This window comes from Zingiber officinale, chromosome 4A (assembly GCF_018446385.1).
Source record: "Zingiber officinale cultivar Zhangliang chromosome 4A, Zo_v1.1, whole genome shotgun sequence".
Classification (NCBI taxonomy): Eukaryota; Viridiplantae; Streptophyta; class Magnoliopsida; order Zingiberales; family Zingiberaceae; genus Zingiber; species Zingiber officinale.
Genome location: NC_055992.1, coordinates 155,614,048 through 155,633,353, shown reverse-complemented (window position 1 = coordinate 155,633,353; position 19,306 = coordinate 155,614,048). Strand labels below are relative to the sequence as shown.

General features: G+C 36.1%; 2 protein-coding genes across 3 annotated transcripts in view; both read left to right on the top strand.

The window, feature by feature from the left end:
* Window positions 1-13,375, top strand: part of LOC121971794 (chloroplast sensor kinase, chloroplastic-like) — a 28,974-nt gene extending 15,599 nt beyond the window's left edge. For both annotated transcript variants that reach the window (XM_042523226.1, XM_042523228.1), the window contains exons 7-9: window positions 1,896-2,122; window positions 7,589-7,862; window positions 12,994-13,375. In XM_042523226.1, the coding sequence (XP_042379160.1) occupies window positions 1,896-2,122; window positions 7,589-7,862; window positions 12,994-13,242 (750 nt within the window). In that variant the 3' untranslated portion in view covers window positions 13,243-13,375. The remainder of the gene's footprint in view (window positions 1-1,895; window positions 2,123-7,588; window positions 7,863-12,993) is intronic.
* Window positions 13,376-15,766: 2,391 nt separating this feature from the next.
* LOC121971792 (pentatricopeptide repeat-containing protein At3g48250, chloroplastic-like) lies at window positions 15,767-17,658 on the top strand. Its single transcript, XM_042523224.1, has one exon. The coding sequence runs from the start codon at window positions 15,825-15,827 to the stop codon at window positions 17,550-17,552; it is 1,728 nt and encodes a 575-aa protein (XP_042379158.1). The 5' UTR covers window positions 15,767-15,824; the 3' UTR covers window positions 17,553-17,658.
* The last annotated feature ends 1,648 nt before the right edge of the window (window positions 17,659-19,306 follow it).

Genomic DNA, 19,306 nt, shown 5'->3' with positions numbered 1-19,306 from the left:
TTCTGGGCAGGAAAAAGCCGTCCATTCGATAGAGTCTGGGTGCATCCTTTACTTGCCAAAAGCCTGATTTCATGTCGAACTTTGAATACCATTTAGAATGTTGTATCTTATTCAAGAGTTGGTCTTTATCGGGTATTTTATAACCATCCTCCTGGCAGTTATCATTTCACCTTTTGTAGTTAAAGACCATTCGAGATTGACCACGTTTTTGTTCGGCTCCCTTATTGACTATTAAAGCTGGGCTTCTATGTCGGTAGGTAGATCTCTGAATGGTGCCTAAGTGCAGTAATTGTTGGATATGTGTTTTACATTCTTCTGTTTCCCAATTTGTGTATCTTAAATCTTGCGCCTTTATGATTAGGTCAGGGTTATTTATTGCTAATTTACAATAGACTTTGTCGCGTTCCCAGTATTTGGTTGGATTGTCGTCTAATTTTTCTAATCGAGAGATAATAGAGTCTAAATCTAGTTGATGGGTATTGATTGTTTGAAGCAATTGTTTTCAAAAGAGCAGATCTGTAGGAATATCCCAAATAGAAGAAATATTTATTGGGCTTGTCCAGCCAAGTGAGTCCAGTTTTCTTGATATTCAGAAAAAGCGAGTTTACAAGTTGACAGAAGAGGAGACTGTTTGCAAGTCCCTTTGATAGTACACGGACAAGTGGTGTTAGAGGACTGAGTTTGGGCTTCTGTTGTATGTGATGGAGCAGTCAGAGGCTGAACTACAGAGGGATAATTGGAAACAGTAAGGACTACTATTGGGGTAGAAAGAATAGAGCATAATCTTTAGTAAGCAGAAAAGCTCGGTCTGGTGATGTGAGAAAATTGAGACCCAAGATAAAGTTATATATATATATTATCTTATACAAATATAATATTATAATATAATAATAGTCATGGAGGGTTAAGTGTTATCCCTCCATGACTCACAAATAGGAATTGCAATTTCTACAAGCCTATCAAAACCTCGTGCATTGTTGCCGCCACGTTCATGACTCGTGATTGCCAAATCCAGAAGTTGGTAGGCTGGCAACTTCTATAATTCTACTTGACACCTTATCTAAGTCCTCCATTACGACTAAGTCATTGAATTTGACAGTCTATCTATTTGGAGACTTCCACTTTTGCCGATGCTCGAAGCTCTTGTGATTTTTTTTTTGCTTTCTTCTCTTTAATTTGAGATATTTATAGCTTCTCAATCTTCTCTCACTCTTCCCCATGACCAGCAAAGTCCATCGTCACTTCAAGATTCTGGATTCCCTATGAGCTGACTAGGACAAAGCCTAGTACCACAAGGTCCTATACAACATGGGTAGTACTATTCCGAAATGAGTGACACAATGGTTTAACTTTGTGCTGCTTTGTGTTGTGTGTCGTCCTTTGCCCAAAATGAAACATTTTGATCGTGCAAGGTGACAGGGTTTGAAATTTTAATCTATCCTAATTTCACAACATATCTTTAGCTAGATCCAAATGTGAAGTCAATAGTAAATTCAATCAATAGTCAATCTTGTTTAAAATTTAAACTATTTGGAATTATTTAATTCATCTTGAACAATTCTTGAACCATTAATTACTATTTTCAGCTATCTACTTTTCTCACATATTCATATTTAAAAATAGTTATAGATTATTATGAAATTTCACCAAATCTATACAAATTAATTTAGTCAACCTTTACTTTTACTACACAAATAGTTTCTAAAATTAATTTCTTTTCTAGGTTATTAAATTGGCATTAATTTTAGTTCAGCATGCTTTTTATCCAATTTGATTCAAAAGTGATCTTATTAACTTGATTTTCCTTCCACTATGAAATTAGGATTTTAGCAAGTAGGTACTGCTTTCTCGCACACCATGGAATGATTCTAATGACTGTTTTGGGTTTTTTCCAGGTTAACATAGCACGATGCAATGAAGAAACACTAAAGAAAACCCTTGATTTAAAATCCAGCCATCCTGAATTGTTGAGATCACTGCCATCTGATAATGGCTCAAGTGTAATTAATACATATAGTTCACAGAAGGAACTACTACCATTATCACTAAGTTCTGGAAAGAAGGATCTAGAGATGCCTATGCCACCACTTTGGCTTGTGCCACTGCAACAAAATAGTATCAGGTACTTTATTGCATTGAGTTCCAAAGCAATTTTGAATTGTGCATTTGTATATTCAGTTGAGCTAAAATCAGAGTTCAGTCATGAAACTTTCTTTCAAAATTGTTTGCACTGTCAGGAAACTACCCTCTTTAGGAAATTTATAAATGGATCAAGATTTAAGATCTCAAACCAGATTATGATACTATTTTAGTATCATAATAGAGGGGTAAATACTCTGGTCCTCTATATTAAATAAAGGAACGTATAAAATTGTGCAAATTATAGGATTATTAAGCAAATGTGTCATACCATAAAACTTTATGAAATAGTGATAAAAAAAAATTAAGGAGACCAAGGTGATCGAAATCTATTTGGATTTATAGTTGAAAGATCGATGATAAAAGTTATATATCCCCTCAGACAATTACAATTAATTGAAAACTATCAAAAAAAGAAACAAGACTTACACATGATATTCATTGACCTATAAAAAGCTTATGAAAGAGTCTTTTGGAAAATTATATGGAGTTTTTTTATAAAAGAAAGATGGTAGCATATCATATATTGAAATAATTAAGAATATATACGAGGATATAATGACAAGAGTGAAAACTCCAGACAAATTAACTAAAACCTTTCCTATATATAGGATTGCATAAAGGATCTATTTGAAGTCTATGTCTGTTTTGATTAGTCATGGATGAACTGGTCAATGAGATATGTTAAGAGTAAATACATAGCTTGAATTTTGACAGAAAATGCTGGAATAAAAAGTTTTAGGTTTAGTAGAATAAAGATAGAATATATAAAATTTAAGTTTAGTAAAATTAGACGTATTAAAACAATTATTAAGATAGAAGATTACAAGTTATCTGTAATTGAGAGCTTAAGTATCTATGATGGAGGAGTTGATAGAGTTTTACATAGGATATAAGTAGGATAGTTGAAATGACAGAGGGGATTAAGTGTTTTTGTGATTGTAGGATGCTTGTAAAGATTAAAGGTAGATTTTACAAAATGACGATTAGACCTGCTATGCTATATGAAGTTGAATGTTGGACTACGAACGAGTACACGAACCAAAAATAAGAATAACAAAGATGAGGATGTTGAGGATGTGCGGACATACGAAGATAGAGAAGATAAGAAATAAAAATATTAGAGAAAAAGTTAGAATTGCGCCTAGACCTGACCACGGTTCGGAACCGACAGTTCGAAACTGCAGTTTGACGGTTCTTGGATGGTTACGGTTCATGGTTCATCACGGTTCGCCACGGTTCAAGATTATTATATTAAAAAATTAAAAATTATTTAAAAAAAGGGCCTGCACTTATTTAAGTTGCCTACGTATCCCCTTAGGGTATAGGGGAATCAAAGCGCACATAGTTCTTGTACATTTTTACCCTTTTACATTGTCACTCACTTCCATTTCCCGTTCATGTTGTATTCGCTCCTTCAGAATCAAAATCTTCAACTTCGTCATCTGAAAGTTGCATTCCTTGGATTCTTTTCTTGACTCTAGTCTAATCGTCCAGTAATGCTTGGGCTTCCATTGAGTCGGGAGACAAAGCTGATCGTTGTTCATCTAATATGTTGTCGTCGACATTGAATGTCTGCTTTACAACGACAGTGACACTGGACAAGCTAAAATTTTGTTGGCGATCGGAGAGGACAGGAAAGCTTTAAGCCTTCTATGACCACCACTTTAAGATATCGAAATTTTTGATATCTGCTTTATCAAAATCAAAAGAAGTCGTAAAATAATTCTCAAGTTCCTATGTGGAACTTGAGGATCCTCGTGGACGTTTCATCCGTTCTTTTAATAAAAGTTTTGCTTTTGTAAGTTTTAAATTACTACTAGTAGTTTGTTGTATTTCAGAAATATTAATTTGTGTTCCATATTTTGCATAATATTGATTATAAATATCATATAAATAAATTCTAACATTATATATAATATTAACTGGATCAGGAGAAGAAGAATCTTTAATTGGAATTAAAACGTCATAATATAAAGTTAACATTTCTTGTAAAACTTCTAATTTAAATCTAGGATCTAAAGCAAATATAATTAAATAAATTTCAGGAATAAAATAAAAATATTTTTTCCATTTAGTTTTCATTGCTAAGATGCAAGAAGATAAAGATTTATTATTAATATGTTCATTTAAAACTAATACTATATTAGAAAAATTTTCTAAAACTAATTAAGCAGTGGGATAATAAACATCGGAAAGTTGTTCGGTTGCATCATTAAATACTTTTAAAATTTCATAAATACTACTACAAATATTCCATTGTTGTGAAAATAAATATATATTAGTATTAGTATTTTGTGCAAAAAATGAACATAATAATTCTTTATATTGAAATGAATCTTATAATAATTGGTATGTTGAATTCCAACATGTTGGTACATCACGTGGAATTTTATTAGGTCTCATTTCATTAGTTTTACAAAACCTACCCCATTGTTTCATTATAGATGGATGAGACCATAAATAAGAAATTGCAATTCTAATTGGTTTAATATAATTTTTTAAAATTTTTAATCCATCTTGAACACATAAATTTAAAACAAGGCATACACAATGAATATGAAAAAATAAACCACCAATAATAGGTTGACAAACAAATTTTAGATCATTTATACAAGCGGTATTAGAACTAGCATTATCTAATGATATTGAAAATATTTTATGAGTTAATCCATATTCTTCTAAAATTAAACATAATAATTGTGCGATGTTATGAGCATTATGCGATTTATCAAAAACTCTATAAGCTAACAATCTTTTTTGGAGGTTCCAAGAGTTATCGATCCAATGACATGTCACACCCACATATGAATGTGTTTGCCAATGATCACTTCAAATATCGGAACATAAAGAAACTTTATTATCTAATTTACTAAATTCATCCATTAAATTCTTTTTTCCTGGTTTTATTAATTTTTAATTGTACGAGTAAGTGTAGTCCTAGGAACACGTTTAGCACATGGATTAAGAGATTCTTTACAAAAATCTTCAAATGTGCATTTAGATTCAAAACTAAAAGAAAGATGTTCTACGGAAATAAATTTAGCTAATAATTCTCATAATTTATTATCCGAATATAAAAATAAATCGGAATCAGTACTACCACTAGTTGAAGAAAATCTTGATGATTGTATTTGAGAACGGTCGAGTCCATATTCCGTCGGGTGCTTCGTTTCTACATGTCGTTTCAACCACCCATAGCTGCCGCCAGTTTGGAATTTGTAGGAAGCAGTATAGTGCTTACATTTTGACGCATTTCTCCTGACGGAAGAGTGACTTTCTCTAAATGTTTAGTGAAAATAGAAGATTTTAGAGGAGGAATTTCCCGAACCTTAGAAGTAATTGCATTGGTATTTCCTTGTGTTTCAGGTGTCGGATTCGGAAGGTGCTTGATCTCATCATCGGTGGATTGAATGTTGGGGTCCTCCTTCCGCGGATTCACTATTTCCTTTCCCTTCCGAGCTTGAGATGATGCACCTCCACGACCTCCTTCCATTGTAATTGAAAATTGAAAACGAAAGTACGTAGAAATGAAGACGAAAATGTATAGAGAATACGAAATTGAGATTAAGAGTAGAGAAGATGTGTGTGAAAATGATGAAATGAGAGCTCTATTTATAGAGTTTGGATAATAACGAATACTAAACCATAGCCATTGATCAAAAAACGGTTAAATGATCATAACCGTTGAAAAAAATATCAAAAAAACCCCACCCCTCTCTCATCGGCTAGGAACCGTCGATTGGCGGATCCAACGGGTAAAAACCAAAACAAAAACAAAAAAAAAACTAGTTGAACCAGTGGGTCGAACCGGCGGTTAACCGGCAATCCGCCGGTTTTGCATTTAAGGAACCGGAACCGCCGGGCCGGTTTTGGTTTGGCTCGGCGAATCTGGTCGACTAGCAACCGACCCGTTGACCCGGTTATGGCCCAGGCCGGGTCCGGACTGGACCTGGCCTGGGGTAAGGTCTAATTACACCAGTTGAGGGAAAATTCAGAGAGATGTGTTTGAGATAAAATAGATATATATGTAAAGGATCAAGAAATGCCTCAGGGGATGTGAAACTATGATAAATACGCATATTAATCAAAGAAAAGGGTGACCAAAAAAGACTTGCTTAGTAATGATAAAATAAGAAAAAATTCATTTAAACATAGATAAGGATATAGTAAGTGATCGAGTCTAATGGTGTAAAAGGATCCATATAGTTGACCCTACTTAGTGGGATAAATGTTTGGTTGTTGTTTCCTAAAAACTATAGGAGCTTTTCTTTTTTTGTGACTTTTAGTTGTGTGGGCTTTAGTTGAGTTTGGGATTAAGATACGAGAATGTTTCGGCTGAGATCCGGGTAATAGAAATTGGATAAAGAATTGAGATGCTTATGGTGGATTTCTTATTTGATCAAGTAATGAATTCTCAACCTCAATAGTGTTCCATTATTCTATTATTTGATTATCCTCATTCTGAATGATGCCAATATCAAATGGCTCCAAGCCATCGGACGCTTTTTCTTCTTTTCTTTTGTTATGATTCTTAATTAAAGATGCATATTATAGTGAACATAAGCCATCTTCTCAAAACAATGATAAAAAAGGTAATTTCACGCTTTTAAATAAATAGGTGATAAAGCAGATTAATAAGTATTAATAAATTGTTTTATATTTATAGACATCTAAACATGCACGACATAACAAAAGGATTTTCAAAAGAGCCAAATCCAAATCAAAATAATCTATTCATTAATAACATCATTAATCCTTAATTTGGCTATAATCTTGATATTACACTTTTTAGGGTGGCTAGGAGATTATCGTTTGTGGTTAGGTTGAATGAAGCCAAATTAAGATAACAATACAAATTAATCAAATAGATCTTATTAATAATTGGTATAAAAAAGTTTTATTTTGGAAAAAATGCATACTTATCAAATGAATATCTTTTCCCCTTTGTTCGTCTCATCTTTCATTTTTATAGTATTGCATAAATTAAGTGGTAGAGATTCCCCATTTAAGGTTTCTTGTTCATGTTGACCTTACAACAGAATAACAAACACGGGCTCTATTGTTATAAAAATGTCTGAAATATAAACTTACAATCTAGCCAATAGAATATTTTTGTGCTACATTTTATGGCTTGGTTTCTTCAGGAGAATCATTATGACTTAGAGAACATCTGATGTTGGTGTTCTTTGTATGACTTATATAACTTTTTTATTTCAATTTTCTTTTCTGTTATGTATTTTTAGGAATCTAGGGCTTTTACACTCTTGCTTTCCTAGCCCTCCCTACAGCTTGAAGTTTGTATTCCAAAAGAGTCTTATTCTATCGATTTCAATATACTGTATCAGAAAGCTTCACTAAATAGTCCAGGTGAAATTTGTCTTTGATGTTTATGGTCTGTCACAAGCTAGTTCAGGTGACATTTGTCTTTGATGTTAATGTCAGGCAGACCATGCATTGTCTCAGATATATTAGAAGATCTGGTCGGGGTTGCATTGCCTCTGGCCATCAGGCAGCAAAGAGGATTGGAGCTCAATGAACTTTCTCAGTTCCTAGAAGTTGCTGTTGAAGAGTCTTCTTTACGACAAGCACTTAGTAATCTGATAGAAGGGGCTTTATTGCGTACACAGATTGGTGGGAAAGTTCAGATATATGCAGCTGAAGCACCTGCTGGTGGTGCTTTAGTCATAATCGATGATGATGGTCCTGACATGCATTACATGGTAAGTATAAAGTTGTCTTTTCAATTTTTCTTCCTTCAGAGTTTGAGTTACCATTTTTTTATTATTTTTCTACAAGGGTGAGGGTCGATATGTCCATCGACACAAACAATAAATCTACAATTTTCCTTAGTTATTTTAGTTACAAAATGGACCATGGTTTGAAATCTTATATCATGCCTGGTAATATGGTTGAAACCTATTATTCCAATAAATTACTTAAACTCTACTATTTAGGAGATCTCTCTTATGTTGGTGTGTCAATCATGTTGATAAGTATCATGTTATGTCGACACTTAATATCTCTTGGCATGCTATAATGAATGCTATGATGAATTGTAATTTTGTAGCTTGTGTTTGTACAACACAATATCAAAATTATATCATTTTAGATGGGGCATAAAGTTCAAACTTATATATGCGGTCATCATCTTTCTTCTTTCCATCATTTCCTTCCTCCTTCCACTTTCAATTCTTCACCGACACTAAGTCAAAACTTTGTCTTGAGATTTTGAACCTTGAACGCATTAAAATTGCAAAATATCTCATATATTGCAGATTGTTCTTGGGCATTCATGTAGAAGTAATTATTGGAGACTTAACATGAGAGGTAAAAAAAAGAGTTATCTATATGCACCTTTAGGTATCATGTAGATAGAATAATACCTCTTTGAGTAACATGATAACTTCTATTAGAATGTCAATTTTGGCATATGTTTATAGTTTTGGAATATTGTTGTATTTTGAACTTCTTAAATATAATGAGGAAGAGCTACAAAAAAATAAGTGATAAATGCAATTTAAGGTATCAAGTATGTAGAGTAAAATCTATAAATGGGATAATTTCTATTAGAATGACAATTTTGACATATGATTTTATTTGGGATATTATTAAAATTTTGAGTTCTAAAGAAATTAGGGAGATCAGGAGGGCTATCTTAGTTATTCATCACTTGAGCCACAATGCTTCGATTGTTGAAGATGGGTGTGTGGCAATCATGCACCACGTCTCAATTGAGATGGGTAGGCGATGGGCCGTGGTGCAGATTAGTGGTGTGCTACTCTTTTGAATAGTGGTGAAGCTATGAATGACGGAGATGAGTGGCAGTGACAAGATTGTCATTGATCTGGGTTGCAAAGTCTCAGTTATGGCAAATCTAGGGATTTGAGCAATGATTTTTCCAACACTAACGGCTTGTGCGTGGTTGTGGTTGCAATAGGAGCCTACACAAACTTTAGTTTTGCATCTGAGGCGATCAATATAGTAGTAGAGTCGAGAGGTGGAGAACATCTACAATAGGAGAGAACAAACAAGACGGTTTCAATGTGATCTTCTTCAATGGTGAAAGAAGTGGAGGCTAGATTGGCTCTCCAGCAATGATGCAATGTTGAAAATCTCCAAAGTGGTGAGATTGGAGGAGAAGTGTCAGGCGAGCCATGCGTGATGCAACCCTCATGGAGAGGAAAGACTTCTTTGGGTCGGGAATCAGAAAGAGTGTATGCAGAGGTGCTTTAAATCAGGCATGGGTTAGTGGGCATGGGTGAGGCTTGCTAGATTAGAACAGGCATGACCCCTAATGCAAGTAATGGGAGGAAAGGATATATCGGCGATAAGGATTGCTTTGCGGATCAATATACTACAACCTTGCGGTTCATTGGAGAGAAATATCTCTAGTGGATTTGTGAGGGCTGAATCTGGCATTAGATGCAGGTGTGAGTTGTTGATGACTCCCCTTTCGGTTCTAGGAAGTGTGGAAGTTGATGATAGGCACAGGAATAATCCTCTGTTTGTTCTAGCAATTAGGGAGAGGAACAAATGTGATCTTGTCTGGCTCAACCTCTATCACAGGTGGAGAATATGGTAGGGCGACACTTCAAGATGGACTACCAGATTGATTCTCAATGAAGAAATTGACTATCATGATTGAGAGGATGGTGATTGAACTAGGAACATGGCTTTGGAACTAATTGATGTGGCATGAAAAATCACACCAACAACGAACTCAAACTTATGAGAACCTAATGAGGAAAAATATTTTAAATCAAAAGATGTTTTATTAATTCATAAAACCCTTTTAGACCAAATCCTGTAATTGTAAAGATAGGACTAACTTGTCCTAAAAATCACACGAACTCTGAAATTTTCAAAAAATCTCTCAATTTAAAATAAACTTGTAAAAATTAAAAAATCTAAACTTTTTAAAAGAGACTATAAATTTTGTGAGCTTGGTAGGGGTTGTTTGTTCGCTGAAGGAGTTAGGGTTGTAAATGAACCAAACATTTGTGAATAAGTTTGGTGTTTGACTTGGTAAGTGCTTGTTTATATTTGTTCAATATACATAAGATCAATTAAATGAACAAGTTTAAACAACTCGTATAACTAAACGAATAAGCTTGAGCGCATATGCGTTCAGCTCGTTAACGTTCAACATGTTCATGAATAACGTTTGTGAACTCTGTTTATCAATAAAACTCTTATCAACTTATTAAATAAATAAAAAATCTTTCAAAATTAACAAACAAATTTGTATTATCAAATTCAATAACTAATCAAACAAGTTTAAAATGTAATAGTTTCAAACAATCAAACAAGTTTAAATTGAGAGCTCGATAACATCTAAACGAATGAAGCTCAAACCAAGCTCAAGCTTATAAAAAAGAAACCAAGTCAAGCTCGAACAATCATTTTAACGGCTTGGTTTATTTTAAGCTCAGCTCGGACTTGACCACTTTATCAAACAAGCTTGAACAACACATAGCTTAACTCAGCTTGACTTGTTTATAGCCCTTCAGAGAGCTCACTGGGTTGTTGGTTCTCCTAAGTATTTGATTAAAGGAGGAAAGAGAACTCTTCGATGGATGAGAAAATGAGCAAAAAATGATCTGTGGACAGCTGTCCTTTCTTTAATTTTACTAGAAAATGGAGAAAACTATCTCAAGTCTCATGCAATCCATGCTTTCGCTGGTCTATTTTTCAAAGTAATCAAAACATAAAGATAACCTAGATAAAAATAACCTTTATCTAAAGCATGCTATAGGCGCTCAAAATTCTTATAGTCTCCTCAAAATGATCATGACAAAAAGAATCAAAAAGCTATGCAAATAATATGTTTGGTATTATAAGTGTGAGATATTCAAATTTCCTAACCAATATTCTGTACCTTCTTGGATCAATTAAGAGCTCCCTTATGGATATCAACTGGTTTAACTTTCAACATGTTCATTTTCTTTAGGATATCAATGCATACTAATAGATATTATAGATGTCTTTTTCTTAGCAGGCCACTTCCTATACCAAGGAAATACTTGGAGCATTCAAATCCTTAGTTTGAAAGTGTTAATAAAAGATTTCAACCTTGTGTTGCCTACGTAGTTATCATCAAGTACCAAATTGTATGTAACAAAGGGCGGTGAGTGGGTTAGGATGAAAGGGGTCACCCTTGAGCGAAGGAACATTAGGGTGCAAGCTCTTGAAGGTGGTCGAAAGCGGAGTTCCTTGTTCCTAATTTATTTTCGGATGCATTTTCTAGCTTGTCTTCAGATGGACTTTCTCCTTGACTCCAACTATTTATGTCCGTGATGGCTATCTTTATTATAATATCATCCGTGATAGCATTATCTTTATTATAATATGGAGAATGTCTTCCGATGAAATATTGAGTGATCTGAGAAGTTTCTAATTATCATAGAGACCACTTTCTCGAGTTATTATGTCCTGGTCTGCATGCATACTTATTGGAGTATTGTGGTGGAAGACATTCCTAATATCCAACTAATGAAGGTGTCTTAAATATAGATGTCAAGGTCAGAAATAGTCTGAGAAAATCTTAACCATAGGTGAAATGTTGTCCAGTTAATTCATTCTATAAATCAACTTTTAGTTTAATCACTAATGTAGCCTTTGTTTTGTCCTTAATGTTACTAGATGATTGTTATGAAAACCCATGTTTAACCGATAATGGGCTTGCCAAGAGTAAGATATACTAACTTCTATATAATTTTACAATGTGTTTTTGTAAGCAGCATGCATCTCCTTGACTGTTGCTCGTCTCCACCTAGCATGAAGAAAATCTTAGGAACAAAGTGTGGAGCTAAGGAGAAATAAGAGAAGTAGCTTAACTGTAAGTACCTTTTTGGACATCAATCGGAAAATCTAAATAATTAGATGTTAAATTTAAAACATGAGCTGGTGTTGGATGAGTGTGGAGCTAAGGAGAAATGAAGGCAGAACAATAAATAAGAAATGGGATAAGAGAAGTAGCTTAACTGTAAGTACCTTTTTGGACATCAATCGGAAAATCTAAATAATTAGATGTTAAATTCACAACATGAGGTGGTGTTGGATGAGCAGTATATAACCGTATGGTGTTTGTAATTTTTACTTGTTGAGACTCTAGTGCTGACAGTCCTGCAAGCAAATTAATAGAATGGACAAAGGTGATAGGGACCGAAGAACTTCATTCACAAGACATGAGGAGTTTAAAAAGGAGCAACACGAAAGGTTACATTAATAGAGATTAATGCTTGTAATGCAAGAGGTTTAGGTGAATTATCGTGAATATACACTTAGAAATGAGGAGGATCCAAGTCATTATTCTCAACCTGATAGGCTGACAACCTTTACTTTCATGTCCTTAAATGGTGTGCCAATGATCACATAAGCCTGTGAGTCTTGGCTATTGCATTGTAGTCTTTCTCTGATTCTTTTTTTCCTCTCAATCACTTCTGGTTGATCCACACTTATGCTGGTCTCTAAGCATGAAATGTAAAGTGTGGATTTAATTGGTTCTGGATAGCTAACTTCAGACTATGTCGAGAACCTCATGTAGTTAGCTTCAAATAGTTAGGACTTAGGACATGGTTAGCTTCAAATAGTCGGGACATACGCTGTTGTATATATTATTCCTCTGCAGTTTACACATACACTCTTCATAACATGTGGCATGAACATGTCAAAACCTCTTTCGTTTGAAATCTTTTTGTATTTGAAGTCTATTCTATTTCATTTATATCTGCAGCGTTTAACACTAAATTTCTTCTTTCAAGTGTGATAAGAGTCTGTTCCATGTTCATATATGTTCCCTTCATGTAAAACTTGATTTGCCTTATATATCTATTTCTACATTGCTTGCAGACCCAAATGCGTTCACTTGCACCTTTTGGAGCGGAGCTTGTTTCGGAAGGTATGGTCGAAGACAACATAACCTGGAACTTCATTGCAGGACTGACCATTGCCCGTGAAATTCTAGAGAACTATGGGTGCATTGTACGTGTAAATTCCCCCCGAATCCCTGATGCCCCCTTCAGTACTGGGGGGACTCGGATTGAAATTTGGTTTCCCGCCTTGCAGTCGAATTCGATGGACCAAGTTGAACAACTGTAGCAAGTTTCTCCAAGTACACTTAATTCATAGCGAAATCGTTTCAAAGTACACGGTCACTTAGAAATTGTTATGATGTCCTGTTGATGTTTCATATTTTAATTTCATGAGTTTTTGTTGCTTTGATATGTTAAAAGATTGGTAAAGAAACACAAAAGTATGTTCGGATTGCTCGTCAGCAGTGCTGAACATGCACTCAAGCCAAAATTGTTTAACTTCTAGTTTTGAAAAAAAAAAATGAAAATGTCTCTCAAAGTTTCAGTCATTTTTAATATGATTATAGGATTTTAGTATTGTTGAAATACCTTCTATATTTTTTTATTTTGTTTTAAAATGCCCTGTCTTAGTTTAAATTTACAGAACCAGTGCTAAACAAATTGGTTTAGCAAATCAGACGTTGCATGGGAACTCTTATTAGTTGGTGTCATCTTTGGCATTCCTTCATTTCAATTGTGAGAGCACTTATCATTTTCCCTTCATGGCCAATAGCGTCATCTGCTGCTCCAGTTCCATGCGCCATTACAAAGGCCACATTTAGTAAATAGCCAATCTCCAAAAGAACAAGGGAAAAAAAAATAAAACTTAATGTGAATGGCATTACTGTTTTTCTTTCATGGGATTCAATACCCGCAAAGTGCACGGCGAGGCACCAAGCAAATTACTCATACACCGAGTTCAAATTTCAAGGCTAGCAAGGAATGCTGACTTATAGCTGTTACAAATATATTGTTGATCACCAGTGCGCATATTATAATAGCTACTAATCATAGCTAACCATAGTTGCTAAAACATTATAGTAAATTTGATTCATAATTGCTATAATATGTTAACCACTTGAGTTGAATAAGACGTCATTTATGCATATGTTGTAGCAACTACGGTTAATCATTGATACATCATATTTTTTGGATGAAGGTATATGCGTGTGTATTACCTTACTTGCCTTATGGTGTTTGCGTTGTGAGGACCAAATATATAATTTTTTTTAGAATTTAGGATTTAAAGTTGGGTTATAATATTAAGGTTCTCACAAGGTGAGAACCATAAGATAAGTAGGATAACAACTCTCTCTTTCTATATATAAATATACATACATTTTTGTCATTCTAAATACCACATCTACATCAAAACTAACACTCTCAAACACACTTCGATTCCTTGCCATTCATGCATAGTGAATCATAGATGACATGATAAGGTATCAAACCTTCGTTAGGTTACTAGTCCTCCTATACTGTTGTCTGAAGGTCTTGAGCATCCTTTGATAGGTGGACATCTCAAAATTCATCTGTAGCCACCACCTAATCCTCCTTCCAAGCTCACTGACAAGACTGCATCTGAAGAACACATGCTCATGTGTTGCATCCACCAGCCCACAAAATGTGCATCTCATATCCTCTAGCTCTAGGGAGTCCAACCTGTCTCTAGTGGGAAGCCACCTATGTGCCAACATTCAGAGTGTAAATGGATGGTTTAGCTGGAGGTAGTTCTTCCACAGTGTCCTCACTCGTGTCTTTTTTAGACTCAGCCCCTTGATGCCAAAATCTAATTTATAAGGTGTCATGCATCTCCTGATTTCTCCATAGTACTTTAGCTAGCAATACAAGATTCCAAACCTTTAAATCTCTCAACTTCAATCCTCCCTCCTTAGGTTTGCACATGTTTGCCCATGCCACTAGTGGATACTTGGCGGTCCATATAAAACTCCTGCAAATACTATAGATACAGTCTATAATGTCACATGACAATGGTAAGATAAACATTCAAAAGCATTCAACCCCTACCACGCTAAGGTGATAAGCTAAGTCTTCCCTGCATAAAATAAGATATGTTTCAGCTAGGAGTTCATCCTTCTGATTAGTGAATCCCATTAGTGAGTTGTAGTCTGCAATCCTGAAGCTTCGAATAAGCCAACGAGATCTCCAGATATCTGAAAGTCTGTGATGACTCCTAGACTTCTTATCCACTCCAGTCGTAGATATGTTAGATTTTTATGAGTTAACTCTTAGGCCCGCCATCTCACCAAACTCTAAGAATTTAAGCATGGAGGGACGATTTTTACACGGAACAAGGGACGATATCCTCTATCTCTATCGATGGAATCTCATAATATTAAGGGTTTCATCGTCGACGGGGGACCGCCGATGCCACCCTCCGTTGGATCCACCCCCTGATGCTAAACATGTGAAATTCATCCGTTAATCTATGAGTTTACAAAACTAAACAAACATCCTACCATGTATTATTTCTTTCAACAATTATAATTATAATTGTAATAAAAGAGGATTATATTTATATGTTCCGTTCCTAAATTATAGGAAGAGACTTAAATAACGTAATTATAAAAATATCAAATTAATTAGGAGATAGGATGCGAACTATAATTCATAATTATAATATATAATGTTGACCTAAGTACAACCTAATTGATAGTCCAGTTTTCATGTATTCGGATGACGCTATTTTGATAATATGCTTAGAAAATCCAAATAGAAAGTAAGTATGGTAAAACCCTATAAAGTAGGTGTGTAGTGTCCAACAGCCCTTTCATTCTTGCGACGAAGGCAAGCCATCGAGCGAACGCAATGATTCGCACTACCTCCATCCGCCTCCGCCTCCACTTCTCCTCTCCGTTTCGGTTTTCCACCTCTGCCGTCGCCTCTCCCCTCTCCGACGCCGTCTTTCCTTCCTCTGCCGGCGCCCCGCTCACTCAAGAGTCCGTCCTCTACGTCCTCAATAAGCTCGACAGAAAGCCCCAGCAAGCTCTCTCCTTTTTCCGCTCCGTTACGGATCAGCACCGCTTCGCCCCCGGCCCTCCAGCCTACAACCTCATGCTCCGCATCCTTTGCTACCCTGACCACCTCACCGACTTCTGGGCCTTCCTCAAGTCTATGCGCGACGCTGGCCACGCTATCGACCAAGGCACCTACTTAACCCTACTTGCCAACTTCAAGAAGCACAAACTACCCCACGAGCCCAATGCCCTCTCCAAATACTACCGCCGGACAGCTAAAGAAGCCGCCTCTGAAGCTTCCGTCTCCGCTGCCGCCACAGCCATCCTCGAATCTGAGAACTGGAACGATGAGGAGGGGAAGAAGTTGGACCTTATTTTTTCGGAGGCCACGGTCTCCAAGGTTCTTCGAGAGGTCCGGGATCGTCCTGAGAAGGCCCTGGACTTCTTCCGGTTGGCTGAAAGGAGGTCAGATTACGAACACGGTTCCGTCGCGTACAACGCTCTCATCCGGGTGATGGCTCGGGAGGAGTCCATGGGGCAATTCTGGAGCTTGATCCAGGAGATGAAGGACAAGGGGCACGAGCTAGACATCGACACGTACGTAAAAGTATCCCGGCATTTCATCAAGCACAAGATGATGAATGCGGCGGTGGAACTGTACGAGCTGATGATGGATGGGCCTTACAAGCCGGCGATTCAGGACTGCGGCATTCTGCTGAGGCAGATTGCGCTCAGCGGCGCTCCGGATCTCGACTTGGTCCATAGAGTCGTGAGGAAGTACGAGGCGTCTGGGTATTCCTTGTCGAAGGTGGTCTACGATGGCATCCATCGTTCTCTCACCACCATTGGTAAGTTTGATGACGCCAACGAGATCCTGGAGAGAATGAAGCTTGACGGCTATGAGCCGGACAACATCACGTATAGCCAGTTGGTTTTTGGACTCTGTAAGGCTAAGAGACTTGATGATGCCCGCAATGTGCTCGATGTAATGGAGATTGCTGGTTGCATTCCTGATGTCAAAACCTGGACGATCCTGATACAAGGTCACTGCAATGCTGGTGAAGTCGAGAAAGCCCAGGAGCTATTTGCGAAGATGATTGAAAAGAACTGTGAAGCTGATGGAGATGTTCTGGACGTTATGGTGAGAGGCTTGTGCAGTAAGAATATGGCTGATGCTGGTTATAGACTTTTCTATGAGATGGTGGAGAGAGCACATATGAAGCCCTGGCAAGAAACTTATAAGTTCTTGATTCAACAATTGTTGAGGTCAGGGATGCTTGAAGAGGCATTGAAGCTTCTGAGGTCGATGATGGTCCACAGATTTCCTCCGTATTCAGCTCCCTTTCCTTTCTATATATCCAGGCATGGGACAATTGAAGATGCCAAGGAATTTCTGAAAGCATTGACCATGAACAACTATCCATCCCCTATGGTTTATTTACAAGTGTTCCAGTCCCTCTTCGAAGAAGGAAGGTATTCAGAGGCTCAAGACATACTTTTCAAATGCCCTCATCATGTTCGTAAGCATTCTGACATATCTAAACTCTTTGGTTCTATTAAAACTGAGAAAGCTTCTTGATGTAGGTTAACTTGGTCAATACTTTAGTTTGGTTGTTTTTGTGTCATTCACATGCAAGCAATTCTTATAACCTTTATCAACACCTGTTGCAGTTGTATCTGATATAGGTTTTTATTCTTGTTGCCTCGTCTATTTTGGTTTCTTATCTTTGTCTAACAAGTATATCCTATCCTTAAAAAAATAATTAAATTAAATAAAATAATGGTTATGAGAAAAGGCTGGCTCATTCTTGATTAATTTGGAACTTGTTTTCAGCATGGTCTGTACCACCTGGGGCAGCACATTCTTAAGTATTAGATTATTTTAGTCAGATTCTAAGCCTGTTTTGAATTTCTTTTAACATCAATATTCATTATGTCATTTATCTCACAGTATTGTAGTTTCCATTAGTTTTTGTTTTTTACTTGTTGATAAATGGCAGGATCGTGAGTAAATGAGCTTAATTTGATAATGACATGAACTTCTGCATGTTTTACAAGTTTATTAGATTGTTGAATATTGTGGTATTAACCTTGCTTATTTAATTGCGCAAAATGAGAGAATAAATAGTGAGGGTACAAAGGTTAATAAAATAAAATAAGAGGATCTTTTGAAACACATGGGTGTCATTGGTAGGTTAGAATGTAATGTAATGGGCAGATTGGAAATGAAATAGAATGAAATGAAAAGGGAACGTAGCTTGTCCTTCTCCTTTGTTTGGTTGTATTAAATGGAATTTTATAACCAGCGGAATGATTCAATCTATAGTTTAATTTGTTTAGTTCATCTAATTCATTTAGGCAATATGATAGAGATTGGTCTATGGTTGGTTTGTGTTTAATCTACTCTCTTTTTTTGACATGTTTGGCTTAATAGGTCCACACAACATGCTCGATTTAGTTAGTCCACTCAATACGCACAACTCATCTTGTTACTAGGTTTAATAGGTGCAATCCATCGGCTTGTCTCGGTTGATCTAACCAGTTGGATTACTGGTCAAGCAACATTTTTTACTCAACCAACCCAATATGGCTGCCAACACAATCAATCTAATCAGTCTTATTGGTGCAAGATCGTGAGGTAAATGCAAGAGGGGAGGGGCTGAATGGCAATTAAATACCTACAAATAAAATATCTACTCTCTTAATTTGATCTCAGCAAGGTCATAAACACATACTAACAGCGAAATAAAAATAAAAGCAAACAAATATACTACAATCGCTAACACAGTTGTTTAACGTGGTTCGACAATCTCCAGGCTTCTAGTCCACGGCCTATAATCCATTTAGCGGGACACCCTTGAAACCCTTTATATTTTTTCCTCTTCAGTGAAGTGAAAGAGGTGCAGAAACCTCTTACAAGATGATCGTAGTATGCATAAGAGTCTTATAAGAGGTTAGGGTTTTGACACTGAGACTCAACAAAAATAACAATTAAACAATGATTTTTATGAATCTGTTACTTCTTGTTCGTAGCTCTTTAAATACTTTTTACCAATAAAATCTTAACAGTCTTGTTGATCTAGTACCCATCAATCGATTGTATCTTCACCAATTGTCAATTGATCCGACTGATTTCAGTGGATCACAATCGTATCCTGCAATTCCCTCAATGACGGCTTCGTCTAAGGTTCACTAGTCGATCTGTCATAGCCACAAGTCGACTATCCTTGATCGAATCCAATGGATCCCTTTTGCTTCAATTCCTCTTTGGTAATTGCTTCATCCAATCTACATCAGTTGGTTGATCATAGGCAATTAGTCGATTGGTCAATG

Coding starts and splice junctions, on each gene's coding strand:
- LOC121971792 (XM_042523224.1), top strand. CDS start 15,825: ATGATTCGCACTACCTCCATCCGCCTCCGCCTCCACTTCTCCTCTCCG.